This window comes from Seriola lalandi, unplaced genomic scaffold (genome assembly GCF_002814215.2).
Source record: "Seriola lalandi dorsalis isolate HSWRI2012SDOR001 ecotype SW California unplaced genomic scaffold, Sedor1 jcf7180002054864, whole genome shotgun sequence".
NCBI classification, from domain to species: domain Eukaryota; kingdom Metazoa; phylum Chordata; class Actinopteri; order Carangiformes; family Carangidae; genus Seriola; species Seriola lalandi.
In genome coordinates this window covers 3,053,480-3,075,019 of record NW_019525417.1, presented here as the reverse complement: position 1 = coordinate 3,075,019, position 21,540 = coordinate 3,053,480, and the positions used below count along the sequence as shown (strand labels likewise).

The following is a 21,540-nucleotide window of genomic DNA, read 5'->3' as shown; positions in this document are numbered from 1 at the left end:
CTTCAGGTCTTTCACAGCCTAAAATAATTGACATAAATGCTCCCATCTGACCTGTTGAGTGTGTAGCTCTGTCGGGCCAGCATGGCTTGGAGGATCTTCATCTGTTGTTCACTCAGATGTTTGAGACAGGCCTGCACTAGAGCCATCTCCTCACTCCACACCTACAGAAAAAGAGGCTCACTTAGAAACAGTGAAAAGCATTTAGAATAATTAAACTCAAACTACAAATATCCCATGGCAACATAACACATAAAACAACGTTTAAAGATGAAAGTGAAAGAGGAAAGTGAAAAAAGGGAAAGTACTGAGCTGCCAAGCACCACAAGAGAAGTTAAAATGAACATAACATGTATCTGATCCACCCCATGGTGTCTACCTGTCCATCTTTATCCAGCTGAGCCCTCATGTCCTCCAGTTGCAGCTTGATAGAGCACTCGGCCTGCTGCAGCTGTGCAGCCAGCTCCTGCTCCAGATCCGACCACAGCTTCTCACAGCGCTCCGCAGAGAGTTTTGACTGGGCAAGGACCGAGGCCAGAAAGATGTCCTTGGCGAGCTCCCCGAGCTTCTTTGACCAGGAGGTACGACATTTCTGAAGAAGCAGGATTTTATGCGTGAGTTGTGGACATATGCACATAAACATGCGAGCATCCCCACAATACTATATACAGTGTTGGATCTTTTACCCTCCAAAGGTCACAGAGAGCATCAGCCACCCTGTTCTCCTGCTGCAGCTCCAGATCAGAAATCTGCTGCCTGTGTTTCATCAGCAGCTCCTGGTATACCTGGAAGAAAGTTACAGTTCAGATTTAGATTGCGGTGGATTTGAATGGGCTTTATGTTTTTAATCTTTTCTTTTTTTCCCTTCATATGCAACCACTAATAGTGAACCTAAGACTAAAGAAGTGACTCAAGAACCAAAAAAGACAATTATAAACCAGAAGGTTGTCATGACTGTATCACATCAAAATGAATTAACTGCAAGGTTCTCCAGCCGGTTGCTTTGCCTATTTATTATGTAACAGTAATTCCTGTTCTACATATTGACGTAAGGGAGGCAAACTGTTCTGACCTTGGTGAGCTGCTGTAGGTCACTGTGAGTCTGTATCAGTTCCAGGGCGTGGCTCTTTTCCTTGCTCTGGCTCCTCTGAAGCTTCTTCCGCTTGGACTCTATTTTGCTGCACTTGTCGTCCACCAGCTCCTTGGTCTTCTGTGTGCACTCTGGAACATTACAGTTGACCGGTTGTGTATTACCAAAATAGTTGCTCAGCCAACTGATTAAGCATTGTACAAGTTGTGATTCATATGGCTTGTTCTTGTGATAAATGAATGAAAATAAACGAAAAAACTATTTAAATAATGAACTAGTTTTTACAATCTGCCTCTATTTGTGCGTTGATGCAACAAATAGATAACGTAAAATATAAGTCACCTCATCCATGTGTAACCAGTTCTCAACAAGAATAATAAAACAAAGTAGAACAGTAAAATAACCGAAGAAAGGCAAAGTACATTGCCAGTAGCAACACTGTTAATTTCACCTGTTTTGTGTGTTTTTGATTACACAGTAGGACAGCAGTGAAAGTCTTGTGCTGAAAGATGTTGTATGAGAGTCTGGGATGCAGTAATAGGCATGATCGTCAGTGCTGTCCTGAAAGAACCTGACCTTATTTAAGGCGCTAAAGAGGATTCCCAGAAAATGGTCTATTTTGAGAAGGTACGTCATATAAGTTTGAAAAGTAGGCTAGACATTGTCCACTGCTACCTGCCACCAGAAACTAGTTAAGTATATTTAACACACTTCCACACCATAGTCAGTCTTTGGATAACTGTGTCACTATACTATTTTTCTCTTTTTTCACTTTTGCAATCACCTTCCTTAACCCATAACATGCTTGCTATAAAATGCCAACCATCTTTGTTTTTTGTTTTTGTCTTTTGTCTTTTTTGACCTAATTGTAGCTTGTATTGAGTTTTCTTAGATGAAACTGAAACCACTTTCATTTTAGGTGTCTTACCCTCAGTGCACTGTTGAAGGCCTTCGGTCAGAGTGGCCTGAACTTCTGAAAGTATCTTTTCCATGTGGCTAAAGGTCAAGATGTCATCACTTGTCAGCTGCTCCAGTGTTGTGGCTATCAGGCCTTGCCTCAGAGACACTTCCCGCTTTAACAAAGCAGGTTGGGATTGAAGAAGCCCTGTCAGCTCCTCCCACCGCAGCAGCTTCTGCTGTATTCTCTAGGAGAATGAGACATGTTCAACTTTCCCTTTAAACCATCCAGTTCCTCAAATGATGACACAAGGGATGAGATGTCAAAACGATGGTGTGCCAACCAACAGCTTGTATTGCTTACTTTTAGGTCTGCTTCTTGTGTGCTCACAAGATGATTCTCTACTAATAAAAGAGTTCGGATGAGAGACAGATTCACATCCTGGGCTTCATCTGGAGAGAAAATGCTGGTCTTCCTCAGCAGATGCTGACACAAGTCCTCCACCTGTTTGCTGAAACCTCTGGACTGTAAAAAGACATTCATTTTCCCAATTGAACTCTCACTATAAACAAAGGTTTTCTAACAGACTTAGTATATTATTAGTAGTTGTGTAACTGTTTGCTTTATGAGTTTTTCTCTTCACCGTTTGAAGGCCACGTTCAAGGAGATCTTTCTGAGCTCTCTCAACCTCCTCCAGTGTACAGGGAGCATCATCGCTCTTCTCCCTGGCAGTCTGGCCTGGTGGCAACTGCTTCTTAAGCTCATTTAGTTCCTAAGATAACAAATGACAACATATACTTTCCTGAAAGTCAGTGTTTCAATGCACAGTAAATCAAGAACTCTACAAAGAATGTGTCATGAAAGATACCAACTCATTGTGCAACAAAGAACATATGATGAACAGAAAAAGCCATTTGGCTTTACCTTTTCCTGCATTTGAAGAATGTCCTTGCAGAAGTCAGCATCATTTTTGTCTTTTGGAAACCGGCAGCTGAATATTAGTTTCATCATTTGAAGAAAAATCTATAGAAGCAATAAAAATAAATAAAGAGTAACACACAAAAACAGTTTGAACTTCATACTTACATACATACATACATACATACATATATATATATTATATATGTATATGTATATATATATACACATATATACACAGTATATATATTGTTTGTGTGTGTGTGTGTGTGTGTGTGTGTGTGTCTGTGTGTGTGTGTTAGCATGTAATAAGTAATAAAACAAAATAATAAAACAAATCCTCACCAGATATTTGTCTTCCTGAAGCTGAGAGCAATACTGTTGTATATCCTGCAGGGCCAAACAGTAAAGACTGATCCTACCTTCAAAACTGCAGAGATGATAAGAGTATTATCAACGTCAGCGAACTGTTGTTTGTGCATACTTGCTGTAAGGTTAAAGTATATAGTTATGCTTAACGTTTGAAGACCACAGACTCCTACCCTGTTTGTGTCAGTGTGTGAGGGTAGTGAGAGACCCTGGTGAAGCTCTGGTTCTGCAGGCTCCTGGGGACCAGCGAGGAGGAGATAAACTGACTGCTGTCATCGTTGTCTTGCTCTTGGCTCAGGGACTCTCCGTCTGTGGAGGAGGATGACTCCTCATTAGGCATTGCAGGCAACTTGGAGTGCTCATGTAGTGACGGGTTGGACGCTCCGTCTGCTAATGGCTGAAAGATGTAGTGAAAGATTGCAGGGAAACTTTTTTATACACAGTCTTATCGGGGAGTTTAAGTTTATGTTTGTGACACGCCATCATACACTGATTGCCACACACTATATTCAACCTTAATGAAAGCCAAACACCCTTGAATTGTGGCACATTAGTATGTTAAGTCTACTCGCATTTACAGATTATGTCATTATGTATGCATGGACTTACTCTGTATTTTTGGTTGATGGGATAAACCACCTTTGCTCTGGATGCAAATGCAGCCACATCACTGTTCATGGGTGGCTGCTTCTTCTCCTGGTCAATGAGCAAACAGACTCAAATGGTTAGTGGGAAGTTAATTAGTAAACAAAACATGTGTACAACTGTCACTATTGTCATTTCCAGCACTTTAGCCTGACTTCACCATCATAGATCTAATCCACCTGGGTAAAGCTAAAATATAATGTAAATTAGAGAGAGTAATACTTTTTCATTAGTGGTACCACTTGCAGCCTCCTTTCTGCTGTTGCTGACACAGTCACTTTGGTTGTTGTCTAGCTCCCCGTCATCAGGCTCAAGCAGCCTCCTTGCATTGTAACCCTAATGGGATGAAACAAGGGAATGTGAACTCAAAGATGGAATATAATAGATTCACAATAAGGCATCGAGACTTAAGTGGGTGGGAGGGAAAAGAGCTGCTGCATTGCGTTTGCTTACTTGTCTCGTCAACAGCAGAGGCTTCAGGCAGAAGACATACAAAAGGGCAGCGGCTAACAGTCCCGACAGTCCTCCACACACCGTGGCCCCCGTTAACAGCTCCGTGTATACATACAGCGACTCTGCAAAAATGACCGGGACATCGACATCGCATTCCGGCATCTGTTCCTGCCCTGCCATCTCTCTGCTAACTCACCCAACTGTAGGAAAACTAAGTATGTTAGCCATTTGCAGGAGGGGCGACATCAAACTCATGTAACGACAGCCAAAACTCATCTCACCGAGGAAAGTAACTTAGCTCCTTTTTTTTTTTTTAGTTCACATGTACTTTAAATGTTTTTTTTTCTGGCTGGGTTTACATTTTTTGACATCACCAAGCTACCAATTACAACAAAAAGAGACCTCTTGCAGCATGAAAATGAAAAAAAAAAAAGTTTCTCCAGAACTACAAACTTGGTGTATGTTTTAGCCAATGGGTGGACAGAGATTTAAGACGAAGACCCAGCTGGCTGGTTTTAGGGCGGAAAACAGATGCATTTGCCTTCAGTATTAAAGCACGATAATGATCCGTGGTAGAAAACGAGTGAAGTTCCCTCCATAATAACATTGATGCAAATACAGACAGAAGTTTTTGAATAAAACCCGGTTTCTTAGTATATTTATAGTTATTTTTTTAAGTAGCCACCATTCCAACCATCACACAGGTTCGCCTATGTTCTTTTAATTTGAAAGCTACAACCGGAAACAGACTGCACTTTGTTTATCTTAACGCTCCCTGAGGAGGTGCCCGTTCCTGCAAAGTTTTGGAAATGTTTGGTGGAGTAGCGACGGTGATTATGGACCCTGTATTCGTGTGTAAATATTTGAAACGGCGTCTGTAGTTTCTTCTCTAATATTAACATACGACTAAGATGTTGTTGTTCGACAGAGACGCCACTGCGGTTAATATTTCTCAAGAAAAAGCTGTAGAAATGTTTTCACCGCGGCGGATTTTAACAACATCCAGACAAAATGCAGCCAGTTAGCTAGCGGCTCTCCTTTGTGAGAGCGGCACACCAACTTACTGATGCTTCATGTTAACTTTAACGCGGCTAGGGTCACGATACTGTCGTGTATATTGAATATCCAAGCGTCATGTTTGTTCACCCCTTTATATTCCCGCCGGTGTCATGATGTGACCCGGCGTGAAACGCGGCGTGCCGGTGTGTGGGAGCACAGTGCAGGATGTCAGCCTTGTTGTAACGTTACATCTCAGGACACATCATGGTACACAACCTCACCACCTCCTCCTTTCCCGGAGATACAGGAGGTGAGTATAGTGGTAAAAATCAGTACTCAAACTCTCCATGTCATTAGCACAGAACTAGTGTAACTTTGGTCCCCAGTCCCTCCTCCCCAAAGTGTAGTCTCTGTACACATCCCATTTCCCACTTCTGGTGTGTATCCTGAAAATTGCACAGAGATGATCTTATTTTGTCGTAACCTTATTTTCGAAACCAATACATAGACCGTGACACATACATTGTTTAATCAGATGTTTCAGTGTTGTAGAGGTACCCTTGTAAGTCCTGTAGGCTGGCACTGGATAAAGCTATTTAAGGTTATTTTTCGTTAGTAAACATATTAAATGTGTAATGATTGCCTTCTTTTTCCATTGTCAGAGATTCTCCAGTATCCATGTAATGCAACATGACCCTGGTGGGAGAACAGCAGAGCTGATACTGTTAAGGATGGATGGTTTGTTTTTATCTCTTAATGTCATACATCAACAATACAGTAAATTACAAAATGAATTTCTATGTTAAAAGGAGTTTAATAATTGTACATATATATAACTAATTGATGGCTGAATACTATCTGGTTATACAACTCTGACATACCAAACATACCAACAGATAGATAGAATTCCTGTTTATTTATTTATTTATTTATTGCCAGTTTCAGCCTCAGTTATTGTACTTTACTGAGGCAGGTCAAACACCCTATTACATCTGACAAGTACAATGGAAATCAAAGGGCCCATGGTGTTTTCTGCAGAGGCCTCCCTGTCTTCTTCAGCTCCGGCTGGTCCATGGGGGCACTCCTTGTACTCATCATTTACCTACATGTCAAACATTGTGCACCCCCGGGTCCGCAGAAGCACACTCACCAGATTCAACCCAGGCCACATTCTTCCTCAGGTGGGTGTCTACATTATTACTAAAACATTCTTAAGATTTAAATTTTAAGAATGATTAGTTAAAGGAATATGATGTTGAAAATAACTAACTATACAATGCTGTTAATGTTTTTGCAGGTTCAAAGTGTGGCACCTCCGTCTGCATTTGGGGTCAAATTTCACAAGTGTGCACAGGTACATCCACATATTGTTTGAATACAGCTCATTTTACCTATGTGCATTTAATTCCAAATATATATATGTTGTACCCAAGCATCTTTAATCTGTAAACAAACATGAAGAATTAACCATCCAGTGATTAATTCTCCTCCTCAATCACATGGTCACCAGGTGAAGCGTGACACTGATCCCCCTCAGCTGACATTCTTCCTGGTGATTCACAACATGGGCCCAGTCGGCGGTACCAACCTGTCTCAGGTGGCTATCCGGGACTCCCTTTCTGGAATAATCCCACTAAAAACTGAAGGCAGGATGGTGGAAAGAGGCTACCAGACATTTGCCATTGATTCACTGTCTGGTAGGTCTGGGAGTGTCAATGTTTTATAAAAAAAAAAAAAAAAAAAAAGAAGATGGTATTTAACCCAAACAAGTCTGGTTTGAGCTATTGTTGAGTTTTTTTTCAATTAGCTGTACCCTAATAATAGCATGTTATTGTATTTCATTCTTCAGCTGGCTCTCAGATTATTGTCAATTATACTGCTCACATAAGGAGTCATAAGAGTGAAGTCCTGGACCTTCCAGCTTTTCTCACCTTCTCTAATGCCTCACAGGTATTTTCTGTAACCCCATTTTCCCTCTTTTTTAACTTGAAAAGCAGCTTCTTAAATTGACAACTCTGTAAAAAACAAAATAATACCTGTTTTTGATTTCACAACACAAATATTTAGCAAAATAAGAATTTTCTTTCTCATTACCTTAAGTTTTGTTTTCTTGTATCCACAGAATGATGTCAGTATGTTTGGTCCGCTAACAGCTAATCTAACACTGAGGGTGAACTCCACTGACAGGGTAAGTTGAGGGCGCATACATTATACCTGTACTGTTCCTCTACTGGAAACACGTGCAGCTGTAAGCATCACATGTTTGTTGTTTTCAGTTTGTGATTTGTCATGTTCACAGAACGGATTTAATAGGAAGTCTGATGTCTCTGCTCATTATTTTAGATCTATCCTAACCACGGTGTCCATTTTGCTGGATTTGTTGCTGGGTTCTTTGTCACTTTGGTGCTGCTGTCGCTTGGGTTTCTGGCCATGAACCTGATAGGCCTCAGAACCAGGCTGAGCCTTCTTCAGCAAAGGGTATTGCATACATTAAAAATTGATGTGCTTTGTTCTAGTTAATCGTAATGACAGACTTATCAAACATCATACATTTGTTATTGTGTATCGTTATAAAGGTGTTTTTATAAAAGAGAGAGTGAGAACTGCTTTCTCTAATTAATACCAACCTATTTTGCGAGTTGATTTAGTTCAGGTACATGTTACTATACTCTACGTATATTTTCTTGGCTCAGAGGAAAAGAAAGGATTCAGACCCAGAGTACGCAGACTGCAACATGAGTGAGACAGTTAAAGATGAGGCAACATTTGAAGACAAGATGGTGGACATCATGGTGCTCGAGGATCCCCAGAACATGTACCAGGCTTTGGAGAAGTGAGTAGACCAGTCAAGAGGGAGTTAGATTTTTTTCTATTAGATTTGATGTCCTTTAATGGAGCAAAAATGACCAAAGGGAGTAATTAGCAAATGTGTAAATGCATTAATGTGTATTCTGAACCATAAACCACAACAGTTTACTCTGGTTTGCATTTTATCCCCATAAGCCTTGAAATGTCTACTCTGCTGCGCGCCACCAACAACCTGGAGGCCACCCGCATTCAGATCTACAAGGATGTGATATCCTCCCTGCTGGGCGGCCTGAGATCCCGCGGCCAGGCCAGCACCCAGGCCCAGCAGCGGCTCCTCAGTGTGCTCCACGGACAGCTGCTAGGCATGGAGGGGCGGCTGAAGGAGGAGCGCGGGGCCCGCATGGCTGCCCTGGCTGGCCAGTGTAACCTGGAGACTCGGGAAGAAATGGAAGCAGAGCACCGCAGGGAAGCAGCTGAGAAAGCCCAGGCCGAGCTGCTGTGCCAACATGCAGACCAACAGGTAACAGTAATGGGTAATTTGTTGGAATATTTGTATTGTTTATTTTTCTATGATCTCACTTAAACTTTTTGTAATGTTACTAGGAGCTCCTCCAGTGCAGCATCCTCCTGGAGAAGCTGCACAAAATAAGCCAGAGTCAGCTCCAACGCATCCTGTTGGTCCGACATGAGGAAGCCTCAGCGAAGGTCCAGAGGCAGATCATCGAGTGGCGCCGGGTGGAGCTGCACAAGATCTTCTCAGAGGAGCTGGAGGAGGCCACCAGGATGGGCGAGTTGGAGAAGACCACAGCCAAGAGTCTTCAGCATGATTATTTTACCTGTCAGGTGGACAACCAGATTTGATTTTCAAACTGTTGACACATGTATAACCATGACAGTTTGAATGTCATTCTCTATTAATGCATTTGACATCTTTACCTTTCAGTAATTTCCATTTGTGGTAAAACTAATCACTAATAATGTGATAATGTGACATTTTTTGTCCAGGATCAGCTAGAAGAGGTTCTGGATGTGGTCCTTGCCAATCAGCGCTATGTTCTGGCTGAACGGCATGCACAGAGGAAGTTCCTGGTGCACAGCCTCCACAGCCTCAACAGCCTGATTTCTGACACCTTCTCCAGCACCTCCAGCAACTTGGACAGCTGGTTCACGCACATCAGGAGGTTAGTAATCATTGTAGGATACACTCTGAGCTTCCAGGTCAATGTAAACATTGTTTCCACATCTTGATAATCTTAAATTTAAAGTGGTTCCATTTTTGAAGTGAAATATATAATACAAATATATATTTGACAACATCTTTTAAAAAAAAAAGAATGAATGCACTGTATCTTGAAAACATCAGTGTGTAAGTAATGATACCAACCTCAAAGTGAAACTCTCAACATATGAGTGTCGATAGTTTCATAAAAAAATAAATACAAGGAAAATACTTCTCTGGCATCTTTTTCTTTTTTTACATTATATCTCACTTTGTTAACAATTTAATCTCACTAGCAGCCATAAACATGATCATAAGTAAGCTATACTAGAGCCACGTTTCAACCTGGCATGCTGTATTCTTCTCCACCAGAGGGAGCACAGTACCTGCAGAGCAGATAGACCAGCTGCAGGAGAAGGCCCAGAAAGAGCTGGTGATGGTGAGGCAGAGACTGGATGAAGCACTGAGCCAAGAGAGAAGAGCCATGCGCTGTGGCCTGATTAAGAAGAGGAGGGAGCTCATCTCTGAAATGGTGAAGAGAACATGCATAGTTAGGGTCTTATTTGAAACAACAATTAACTAACTAACTGCTATATACTTGTGTATTGATACTACGAAACCTGTTGCTCATCTCAGTTCTTAGTTAATATAACACTGTTATTCAATCCTGTTCCTACCTTTACCAGCTGAGGGTCCACAAGCAGAGACAGAAGGATCTGTCGGGCCTGTCCAAGAGTCTGGAGGGAAGGATAGAAGTAGCCCAGAACCTGCACTGTTGGCAGAACTTACTGACGGCTCACAGCTTGGAGCTAGCTGAGCTCATCAACAACCTGGATGAAGAGGCTACTGCTGATATCCGCAAGGTGCCACTTAAACAGTACACATTCATGACATAATCACTTAAAACCCACACACAAGTAAAGCATTGAGGTTGATTGATTGAGCTTGATCTACCTCTTTAGGTGACCATGCGTGTGATCCAAGGTGCCATAGCAGAGGTCAAAGCCATTCAGCCTTCTGCAACCCAGGCACTGCTGACATCCTTGCCTCCAGGGACGCAGCGCTCTCTGCTGCAGGTAGAACCAGAGCAAGGAGCAGGACAGGCCCAGGGACAAGGAGCGAGCGCTCTCCTGCAGGGCCAGGAGAGGCTGCACCAGGAAGGCAAGGCAGCTTTACGCACCCTGAGCTGCACCAGGGAGGCACTGAGGGAAGCCATGGAGAGAGAGCTGCAGGAGCAGAGGGAGATCAGGGAACACTACAGAGCTTTCTTTGGGTCAGTGATACTATGTAATGACAAAAGTCTCATCAAATCTCATTTCAGGGAATTTCTACATGCCTTATTCCGCATTATTAGATGAAAGTGCTCCAACACATCCATGTAAAGTCTCATGGTCAAACTGTTTATCTGTCATTCTTCGTTTTCCCTTTCTGTCCCAGGTGTTTGTGTTCGTCTCAGCTGACTCTGTCTGAAGATGACAGGCTGAGGATGAAACTGGAGTTCCAGAAGTGTCTGTCTGTGATGGACCGCTGCCTGGTGCTGCCCCACGCCGTTTCCAGAACCAAACTCCACACTTCCCTGGCATCTTGGAGAAAGGACAGTGAGAAACAGATGGTAAACATATAATCACACAATACTGAATTCAGGTTTTATTCTCTTAAAGCCCCAATATGTATAATTAGATACTTTCTGACTGTGGTGACAGAAAAGACACTTTCTTTTACCTTTTTCAGAGCTTTAAAAACTTCAGCTGCAAGTGCTCTGAATGGGAGACATTTATCAAATCATGCATCATTTCATCATTGCACTTAACATGGTGCTGGGAAATAACCCCAGACATTTGTGCATGCTTGTTTTATAATTAAGCCTTAGATCTTTTTCATTAAAAGTAGTTTGACAACCCAATTCGATTCAGTATTCACCTAATGCTGTAAATTGTACGTCTAGCCTGGTGATTAATTAAAATATTAATGTTTACATTAATAATGGACTCCAAAGCAGTTAAAAAAAAAGTAATGCAATTTTAATTGAACATGAACAACAATTTAGATATGCATCTCAAGAAACAATAGGTGAGTAATGAGCGTTACTATCGTACCCTGGTGCCCCAGCTACAGTGTGTACATGGAGCTACACACGGGTGCTTCTTCTATCGGCTTCTTCTTAAGCAGATCTTATGTATGGATTTGCTTTTGTCCAGCTCTTCACTGTCTAGGTTATAAATACAAAATGCAACCACACATTTACCTTTAGACCTGTGCCTTCAGTGGAGTCTGCCATGTTTTTGTCTCTCGTGTGATCAGATCTGATTGTGTGAGAAGGGGGGTCACATGGAACTAACAGGGCTACAGCTTCACACAGGAGACTGTAAAACGCATATATATTAGTATTGGATTATTCAATTAAAGATCAATTTGATCTGAGAATAATTTTTTTTTCAACCCAGCCTTAGTCTTTAAACCCTACTTCTTTTACTTTGTTTAAATCTGCTCTTCATACAGTTATGAAGGTAATCCAGACAGGAACCCATGTGAATGAAACTACAGGAGATAATGGTGCATTTAATGTTTCTCATGAATAAGAATTAGAGAATGGCAACCACCAGTGCAAACCACACTGTGATCAGCCTCAATTGTGTGGCCGCTGGATGAGTATTCAGAAATAATAAAGGGCTCCACAGAGCGGTTTCATTTGTAATCGCATCATAGTGCTGCGGTTGGAGTAATTTCCCAACCACCTTATGGATATTGTGGTTTATTTTGCAGACAAATATGCAGTCGAAGGGGAAAACCAGCAAGGCCAGACAGAAAACAGACACATCTGACCTGCTGCTTTTCCAGAAATGGCTTGAAGACAGGATCCAGCTGTTTGAGAAGGAGAAGGAGATGGAGAGCAGTGTCATGAACAAGGTGAAGGAGAGGTGACAAAGAGGACAGAGGAGCTGTTTTTTCGCTCCAATGACATAAACTGTTGGTCATTTTTAAGTGCAGGGAGTGTATTTAATTTACAGTACTCATCTGTTCTAATTTTGGCAGGTGTTAGAGGAGATGCAGAGGGAGAGAGAGGATGATCTGCGCTCTCAGGCGGATAGCCTGGCGATTCAGATGGCTACCATCCACTACCAGAAGGCTGAGAGGAGGACCAAAGTGTTGGAGACCTCCAGAGCCATGCTCACCCTGCACGGTCTGCTCATTCAACAGCTCAGAGAGAGAAAGAGCCTGGAGAGACAAGACATGGCCCAGAGTATACAGAGCCACTGCTTGGTAGGCAAAGCTTTACTCATTGTTAACCCCTGCTGTTCGTAGGCTTTTGAGGCATATCATACGGTTCAAACCAGAGGTGTGGACTTGAATCACGCTCAGGTTTGATTCAAGAATTTAATTTAATTGAAAATAATTGTATTGAGCCTTTTGACTTGAAAATGATTAAAAATTTTAACACCAAAGCCCAAATATTTAAACCTATGTTATTTAAAAAGTGTGCCACAAATTGGTTTATTTCCTCAATCAACTAACATTAGCAAGAGGACAATTAATTCCCCACATCCCCTGTTGCATCTACTATAGAGACCCCTCCTTAGTTTTTATGTACTGCAGGCTCCGTTTCAATGATCAAAACAGACGAGGGTGTTGCAGCTTCCCTCCCTGACTTGTGCTTTGCTGTTCACCCGGAACAAGACGACAAGTAGTCTAAATCAGATGGTTATGCGCCTCAGTCTTATTACATTACAGCAGCAAAATAGTAAAGTAACATAATGTTAACATTACTCCCTTCATTGACAGTGAATGATTTCACCTGGGTTGCGATCCAGGTGGTGTGTTTGAGCCTTGGCCCTAAACACAGTCAGTGCATCAAAGATTGATATGCGGCTGGGTAGGCAGTTAGTAGTCTAATCTTGAAATCAATAAACAATCAGAAATGTCTAATGTCAGCTCGCTATCCATTATTGATGGATTGTCAACAGTAGCCTAATGTCCCTGCTGCTCCTAAAAAAAAATTGATATACGTTGATGTTACTGTAAACACACACACACACGCACACACACATAGAGAGAGTTGTTGATAATGTGAGTAATGAAGGGTCGTTTCATTTGGCATTTGTGTAGGGATGTTAGCAGTGATTGAGGTATTCAGATCCTTTACTTCTGCATAAATAAAAATATGCAAGTATAATCAGGACATGTATTTGAAGTGTTAAAAATATAAGTACTCAATGCAGAATAATGGTCCCTGTCACTGTTAGAAATATATATTATGATTAGATTATTATTACTCATGCATTAATATAAAAGTGGGATTTTACTGCTGTAGAAAGTGGAGCTCATTTTGAACTATTTTGCATATTTGTATGTATTTGTACTGCAACAAATGATCATTGTTGTTATTATTAAAATAACCTGCTAATTATTTACTCCATTAATTGATTGATTGTTTAGTTTGTAAAAATGCTGAAAAAAGTGCGAAATGCCATTAAAATTGCCCAGAGCTCAAAGTGACACCTTCACATGACTTGATTTGTCCAACCAATGGTCCAAACCTCAAAATGATTAAAATACATTAAAATTATTCAAATAATTAAAGGGATAATCAGCAAACAACGAACTGAGAAATGTACATTTTATAAAACATTCATGACTTGTGTAAGTAGAAAATATAATTACCCTGCTGTTAAAATGGCATTATGTTCAAAGAGCGCTAATGACTTGTTTAGGACTCGAAACTCAAAGTCTTGGACTTCGGACTTGACTTGTGACTTATAAAACTAGATTTGAGAATTGGTCTCACCTCTGGTTCAAACTAATGTGTGATTTAATCTCCATCCTCATTTTTCTCCTGAGACATTAGCTTTCTCACTAAACTTTGTAGACTTTTTATGGGGATAATCTGACTCGTACTACAGGGCCTAGAGGAAGCAGAGCAACAGCTTCAGAAGGAGAGGACAGAGTTGGACAGCCTGGAGGTGTCTCAGGCCAGAGTCGAGTCAAATAAAGCATGCAGACAGGACTCTGATGAGAGGGAGGAGGACAGTGAGGAAGGACGAGCATTTCAGCTGCAGCAGGATTGCAGGATGACATCTATCCTCCAGGAGGCTCTCTACAAGTGTGATCAGGTCATCGCACTGTTGGCTGAGAGGTGAGCTGTCGTATCAGTGCTACCTCAGAGGTAATGAGGAATTTTGTGGGTTGACGCAGGCCATTAAATTTTAGTGTTGAAACTCTGGTATTTTCAGGTTGCAAGAAATGACAGCCAAAAATCAAGTCATGGAAGATTTAAAAGAACAAATGGAGCTCAAGAGACTTTATGCGAACTGCGACCAGGTCAGGCTATATTCAAAGCTTTTTTTTCCCAGTAATATCTTGAATACAAACATAGTGATGGCATAGAAAAATGGAGGGGAATTCCTCACTTCTGTGTGCATGCCTGTGGAAGTAGAGGAAATCTGTGGCTCCATGCCTTGCTCTTCATTCCAGGATCTGGAGTTTGCATCTCACTTGGTGAAGCAGAGTCAGGTGTCTGCAGAGGTTCTCCTGGAGGCCCTGCGTCTCCTCCTCCCCACCCTGCCTGAAAGCGAACTCCTTTCCATCACTGACGCACTCTGCCCCAAACAGCACCCTGTTTCACCGTCGGCAGAACAGGAACAGACGGGGTAAGAGCCAGGTTCAGGATTTATTCTCTGGCAAACGTTCTTGTAAAAGTGTAATTTACATAGTGTGGGGTCACAGTAGGGAAATGTGCGATAGTCCAGTATCCAAATATTGCTCTTATACTTAAAATTGGGCAGATGGGATATGATTTGTTTAGTTAATATTATCATACAAAATCTGTTTGGCTCTTCTAACTGGCAAAACAAGTCTTAAGCTTGGTTCCCAAATAATGTGCATGAGCCACCAAAAGCTTTTGTATGCAATAGTCCTCTGCTTCATGTTCTCTTTTTCTTTTTTCCCTCTTTTTTATTGGAAAAAAAACAATAAAACAACTTGAATACAAGAGAAAAGGTTTGTGCCCCGAGTGTGCAGCCAGAGTCTCAACAATTCAAATTCTGTGCTTTTAAGAATGTAGTTTTCTAAGTGAAGTCACTGATTAAATACATTTCCACAGCAGCTGGCTGAAGCACAGCCTTCTCCAGGCATTGTCTTCAATTTAAATAACAAATATTGTCTGAACACAAGGGCCATTTCCCTGAGCCAAGATGGAGAGGTAAATGATTTTACTCATCATTTAATTTCCCTTTCTTCCTGATACTCTGGAACACTCACGTCTTGCCCCTGCTGAGTTTGGATTAGTTTGCTGATGAATAATGTCTCATGCATGAAGTCTCTTTGGATCTGAGCCGTCTGGCCAAAGGACAAGGGAATGAAAATGCTTAGTTTGGAAGAATATGCAAGACATGTGTTTTCCTTTTGTTTTTCAGCACTATTGTTTCTGCTTATTTTTGTTTGCGGAGTAGCATTTAGCCATTCTTTAAGACTCTCAAATGACTGTATGGTTATAAATGAAGTGATATCTGACAACACAAAGACATGTCAGACAGCACTTTATGTGAATGGCTCAACTGAAAGAGAAAATACACGGTCACAGAAACCGAAAGGAGACAGAAAATTGACCACTTACCTGCAATGAACAGGCTGCAGTGTGAAAGTGGTATATGTAAGTTGCTGTTTATTTTTTTACTTATTTGAACTGAATTTCTGAAAAATGCAAACATGCGGCCATTTCTGCCTGTTTGTGGACAAAAATCAACCTGGTCTTATTAGTGTACTTTGCTAATTTGGAAACAAAAGTGAATATATCAAGTTTGAGTTATGTCAAAAAACATCCATCTTCAAACTTTCCATCGCTTCTTTCATCCACTGCTGTTCTTTGCCATTGTGCAATTTGTGCTCACTGTGCTCAGTAGACTGGTACTGTGTGTTACAGGTACTAAAAAGCATAAGCATGTAGTGGAGAGTAACAGTCAATCATATGAACCATTTGGTTCATATGATTGACTGTTACTCTCCACTATCCATTGAACATGCTTTTTAAGCAACACACGGTTCTACAGTTTGTAGGCAATCTTAAATATTAACATTTATCTCACTAAAATAATTACCTTGTGTGAATTTGAAGTCGTCAGTATTTTTGAATTAATTTGACACCTCAAAATACAGCACTCTATTAATGCAAGATAAATGTGTTTAACTGTCTTTGACTTTAATGAAAAACGTGTGATAGCTAGGGGATCACTGTCCATTTTTTTTAATCAAAGCTTTTTTTAATCAAAGCTAGCATTGTGTGCATAGACTGTATCACAGTTACCAGCCTCATAATATGTTCATGACTTTATGACCAGGTGTGCTCTGGGGTGTAATCGACTTCTTCCTGTCAGACTGAGGGAAGACGTGGTGCATAAAAATATGCGAAATATGCCGAGCTGCACTGTGGACAGAGAGAGGTAAGCTCAACACATTTCTGTATTTTGTTACCAGCTGCCATACAGTGGCTTGATGGTAAGACTAATTTGTAGTTCACTGGTTACCAAGTATCATAGACAGATCAGTTTATTGAAGTGAAATAAGCCTGTCATCAGAGGAGTTACATGGCTGGGCAGCAGTGACCACATGCATGAGGTAACCCTCTATTCCCACTAACAACAGCTCCTTTGTCCTCCAAATCCCACAGAGTCCAGGAAAAGAGGCAGAGTCTGATGGAAAAACTGCTCCCCAGATCCCGTCTTCTGCTTCCAAGAGATGTTGAACCACGGCTGGCCGAAGAGAAAGGAAGGGAGGACAGTTTCACCAAAGCACAACAGCCTATTTATAAATCAACCGTAGCTGAAGACACGGTAATACAGCATCAGAGTGACTCTGCAGAAGGAAAGGTTGGGGGCACAGTGAATGAAACATTGCGCAGCTGTTCAGGGGATTACATGACTTCAGCCTCTGCTAGCTCTGCACCGGGCAGCCCTGCAGCTGGAGGAAGGTTGTTTGTGTTTCGCGATCCACCTGAATCATGTGACAGTGTGTCTGTCCCCAAGAGAAAAAGGAAGAGGAATTTCCTCAATCTGAAGAAAGGCTCAGTGGCCCCAGCAAACCTATCTTGAGATTTACAGACTTTGTGTTTTGCAAGGTTTTTTATGATGATGATGATGATGATACTAAAATACAAAATAAACCAGTAGTTTCGCTGTGTAGCAAAAAAATAGCACATTTTCTTGTATGTAGCATCTGGCTTTATTTTTGAGTAAAGGCAGCTGACTTTAACTGTTTCCACTTATTTCTTCTCATGACTTCAGATTGTTAATAGTCAGAATGATTTACAAGGTTATACATAAGTGGTTGACTCACTGGTTATTCTTCTTCCCCGCTCATGTCTTTAACTGGCATCTTTTATATAGTGGAAAAGTCCTCAGAGCTACAGGCTCAGATCTTCTCATAGGCTACACGTCACCTTTCAGTTTACTGGGAAAAGAAGAGACTAAAAATAAACCCTTCTGTTCTTAAACATCCATGCCAAAACTGCAGGTATTGGTTCATTGCTTTGATGGTTTGAGGTGAGGATTGTACACCTCCCTACACTCAAGATACACAACTATATTTTAAAAAAATCCAAATCCAACAGTTAAAATTGATAAGGAAAAAAAAAAAGTACTTTTACTTTGCCAAACTAGCCTGGACTCCAACTTTATGAACATCATAACTCCCCCTGAATTTTGCCTTGTTTCTTTTGACATGTACAGTGTTTGACTCCCATCGGTAATTCATAGCTGACATAAATATCCCGCTTGTAGCCGCAGAACTGGCTTGTGAATGTGGGGGGAAAGCTGCACAAAGTTTGGCTGTTATCAGCAGCAGAAGATCAGTCATCCCTGGCATTTGGAGTTCGCATGAACAGATTTTCTCTCCAAAACACAGCAGACCCCAGATGTTTTCCTCATACTTGCTGCGCGTCCACGTCATCGTCCATGTTTTTTTTTTGTTTTTTTTTCTACGCCATCCTTAAAACTGCAGCAAGTCCTCCTCTTTACTATTTGAAACAGCGTTGGTTGTACAAGCAGCTGGAGGCAAATCCCGATCAGCGGCATCGCAGAGTTACATCCCAACATGAGGCTGGGACTGGCCACTGTGGTGTGTTTCTTCAGCTTTGTGTGGTTGTCGGAGTGCGCGCCTCCGACCTGCTACTCCAGAGCGCTCGGCCTGAGCAAAGAAGTCATGGCTCTGCTGGATAAAATACACACTTATCACCGCACGGTAAGAACTATGACGATGATTGCATAGTCACATTGTGCAGACAAGGCTGTGTATGACTGGTGCTCAGTGCTGTGTATTCTAATGATGATCTTTGACGTTGCAGAAAACGTGCGCTCTGATCTTCCCTACCATCTTCCTTGATGTGCATGTAAGTTGGAAACAATGGAGTAATGCATGGCATATGGGGACACAGGGGTGCAGGAAGTGGTGTTAGGGGGTTTCCATGAAATTAGGATAACCACGTTCAAAGTTACATATTAAACGCAAAGGGAGTTGATTTATTAATTCAGTTCAAACTTGATAAAACAAATGTTAATCAAGATAGTTTTTTATGTCTTTGATCAAATCTTATCTGTTGGGGATTCATGAATTGTTTGTATGATGACGGTCTGTGAAATGAGAATATGAGATACAAAAAAATGAGTTTACTTGACTACATGAGTGTTAAAATCTTTGATGAAAACAATAATTCACCAGAATATTTACGACTACTGTCAAATTGACACTGGGATTAATTTTGAAAGTTTTTTTTTTCTTCCCCCCCTCTAGAACTCATGTGTCACCACCAAGCTCCGTGACTTTCTCTACGTGGTGCTGAACCATCCCGACCAGCAATGCAGAGAGCGTCCCAGAATAGTGCTGCTCAAACGTAAAATCCAAAATTTGTACTCCATCATCACCAGAATTTGTTATCGGGTGAGAAGATCTCAAAAATCTGCAGTTTTTTTCAATGTCAACATTCTTGTTTTCATGCGTGAGTGACTTGACCACATGTCTTTGTTTTTCGTTGGCAGGACCTGGTGTTTTTCACAGATGACTGTGAGGCCATTGATACTGGCCACACCAGACCTCACTATGCAGAGGACAGGCTTCAGCTTCTGCAAGAGGACAGATGAGCAACACACAGAGCAGACAAGACATCCACTGGTCTATCGTATTCATAAAAACACATATCAGCAATATGTAGAATGCAGCTACAAATACATGTATAATACGTACCACAGCCTATACTGTGTATTAGATGCATCATATGGCAGGCCACACAGTGCTGTTACATACCTTACCTAGTTGGCTCTGTGTTAGCTGCAGACTCATGTTAGTGGACATGTGTGGTTACATTACAGCAAGGAGGGCAGAACTTTCCACAGGAAATTTGCTGAATGCCAACCATGCCGATGAAAACCTTGAAATAATAAAGCAATAAGAGATGCTTGTGAGCCGGGCTTTAACCGCTGCTTACTTAGCAGGGCTGATCAAAGCTCTGTGTGTCATTAAGACAAATATGTTGTGTTGCTATAACCCTCGGTCGGACTAACGTGTCTTAAAGGAGCACTATACAGCATTTTGTAAACATGAGTTGAACATGGTGGTTAAAAACGTTATGTAAGAAATATGTCATAAGCATTTCCTCGGTTGTACAGTATGTTCCCTCAGAAATATCTCACATAGAAGTGTTTTTACTTGTTGCTGCTGCTTAGAGTGAAGCTCAGTAAAACTCATATTTTTATGGCCTTAAACACATGCATATGAACTAATAGAACCCCCCCCCATGTCATAGACATTATTAGAATCTTGTGCCATTATGTATACTTAATGGCAATCTCTATACAGTATGTCTTATATTATTAATAAAACTCCTCTTAATGTATGTAAGTCTATGTGTTTTTATTTAGTTGTTGATTTATTCTCTAAAATAATTTTTCAAAGTTTCTGACAGTATGAACTCTTATTGTCAGTCCTGGACTAAAATACAACTGTATTTCAAGTAACCATTGTTTAAGTCACAGTACAAAAGCATTTCCTCCAAAAAAAACAACAACTGGTTGTTATGTTTGGAATATGTGATTGATGAACTGTGAGCGAACAATGTGGCTCTGCGTAGATCATGGTTTCCACTTTCTTTTACATTTCGCTGACAAAAATAACTCGAAACATTAACTGTCCCAATGAGGAAATGTAGCTTTGTGCTTTTTGGACAAATACAGTAAATAATGTTGCTGTTGCCATTGTTTTGCATGCAGTGTTGTGATTTGGGAACAATCAGCTAACAGGGAACGCTCTGCTTTTATTTATGGCCTCTGCTGCTCTCTGTTGGAAAGACTGTGTAACCTGCATACAGACATGTGGTTCTGCATTGACAAAAATAGCTCAGATTTCTCAGTTTTTCCTCCTGTTTCTTTCCAGTTGATATAGTATTCATTCATCTCACGTTGAGACTTTTTACCTGACGTGTGCTGCATTCTATTCAACCCTTTGGGTTACTGCATAATTAGATCTGTTCATATGAGACCATGACATAAAAGTTAAAGGGGCTATTCGTAGGTTTTGCTATTGCTACATAGAAGGCGTATGTCACCAGTTTTGCCAAGAGCTTCAGCCATCATTGCATTTAAAATACAAGAGGTTATACCATAATATGTCTTCTGAGCAGCAATATCTCTTCAGGGCAGACTGGATGCTACAGTGATGAGACTAACTTCAGAGGAAACACGAGCGTTGCTTTCCACCGCTGGAGACAAGTAAAGTGAGTAAAGAAATGAAGTTTGATGCTTTACTTGCAACGTTTGTTTTTTTGTTTTTTTTTCTAGACTGGTAAGTAAACAGCTGTTAATGCTAATGTTGGCTATGTGGCAATAGCAAAAACTTAACAATAGCTCCTTTAAATTGAGAATGGACACTTGCCTCACTGGCCACCTAAGCCCCTGGTTTACATTCATGTCATTGCAGTGCGCATACCTGAAAATGAAATTGTAGAGACATGAATTTACCTGTAATGGGTAATCTGTCCAGTTGAACACTCAGCCAGCTTTACTTTTGACAGATGAAGCGATAGTTACTGTCATGTGGTAAAGCTAAGTGCTGTTGCCAGCAGGGACTTGTTTGACAACTCTCCCTGTTCATTCATTGAAAGACCCC

The 21,540-nt window shown here is 41.1% G+C and overlaps 3 protein-coding genes across 3 annotated transcripts; 2 read left to right on the top strand and 1 right to left on the bottom strand.

Annotated features, from left to right (window-relative positions):
* Nucleotides 1–32: 32 nt before the first annotated feature.
* On the bottom strand, nt 33–4,818 carry evc (EvC ciliary complex subunit 1; the record flags this gene model as incomplete). The annotated part of the gene is made up of 13 exons (XM_023427888.2): nt 4,371–4,818; nt 4,140–4,253; nt 3,882–3,968; nt 3,446–3,669; nt 3,249–3,333; nt 2,910–3,008; nt 2,629–2,757; nt 2,349–2,510; nt 2,016–2,232; nt 1,070–1,218; nt 684–782; nt 377–589; nt 33–161 (listed from the first exon to the last, which is right to left on the bottom strand). Coding segments are annotated over exons 1-13 (1,887 nt in total), but the record flags the coding sequence as incomplete, so codon positions are not given.
* A 293-nt stretch (nt 4,819–5,111) lies between these two features.
* On the top strand, nt 5,112–17,637 carry LOC111670959 (limbin). The gene is made up of 23 exons (XM_023427958.2): nt 5,112–5,679; nt 6,032–6,107; nt 6,408–6,550; nt 6,667–6,723; nt 6,880–7,066; nt 7,219–7,319; nt 7,492–7,557; nt 7,713–7,847; nt 8,063–8,202; nt 8,373–8,697; nt 8,781–9,020; nt 9,183–9,358; nt 9,769–9,928; nt 10,083–10,259; nt 10,359–10,669; nt 10,834–11,008; nt 12,160–12,303; nt 12,430–12,657; nt 14,295–14,527; nt 14,625–14,712; nt 14,866–15,041; nt 16,728–16,829; nt 17,057–17,637. The coding sequence occupies exons 1-23, from the start codon at nt 5,437–5,439 to the stop codon at nt 17,475–17,477; spliced, it is 4,104 nt and encodes a 1,367-aa protein (XP_023283726.1). The 5' UTR covers nt 5,112–5,436; the 3' UTR covers nt 17,478–17,637.
* Nucleotides 17,638–18,227: 590 nt separating this feature from the next.
* On the top strand, nt 18,228–20,272 carry LOC111670960 (cytokine-like protein 1). Its single transcript, XM_023427959.2, has 4 exons — nt 18,228–18,624; nt 18,728–18,772; nt 19,174–19,320; nt 19,419–20,272. Exons 1-4 carry the CDS (start codon nt 18,478–18,480, stop codon nt 19,518–19,520), a joined length of 441 nt encoding a protein of 146 aa, XP_023283727.1. The 5' UTR covers nt 18,228–18,477; the 3' UTR covers nt 19,521–20,272.
* The last annotated feature ends 1,268 nt before the right edge of the window (nt 20,273–21,540 follow it).

Excerpts from the sequence above, each read along its gene's own strand:
- LOC111670959 (XM_023427958.2), top strand. The coding sequence starts at position 5,437 with ATGCTTCATGTTAACTTTAACGCGGCTAGGGTCACGATACTGTCGTGT. Across the intron at positions 6,724-6,879 it reads AATTTCACAAGTGTGCACAG|GTGAAGCGTGACACTGATCC; the intron begins GTACATCCACAT and ends CATGGTCACCAG. Across the intron at positions 9,929-10,082 it reads GGGAGCTCATCTCTGAAATG|CTGAGGGTCCACAAGCAGAG; the intron begins GTGAAGAGAACA and ends TACCTTTACCAG.
- LOC111670960 (XM_023427959.2), top strand. The coding sequence starts at position 18,478 with ATGAGGCTGGGACTGGCCACTGTGGTGTGTTTCTTCAGCTTTGTGTGG. Across the intron at positions 18,773-19,173 it reads CCATCTTCCTTGATGTGCAT|AACTCATGTGTCACCACCAA; the intron begins GTAAGTTGGAAA and ends CCCCCCCTCTAG. Across the intron at positions 19,321-19,418 it reads TCACCAGAATTTGTTATCGG|GACCTGGTGTTTTTCACAGA; the intron begins GTGAGAAGATCT and ends TTTCGTTGGCAG.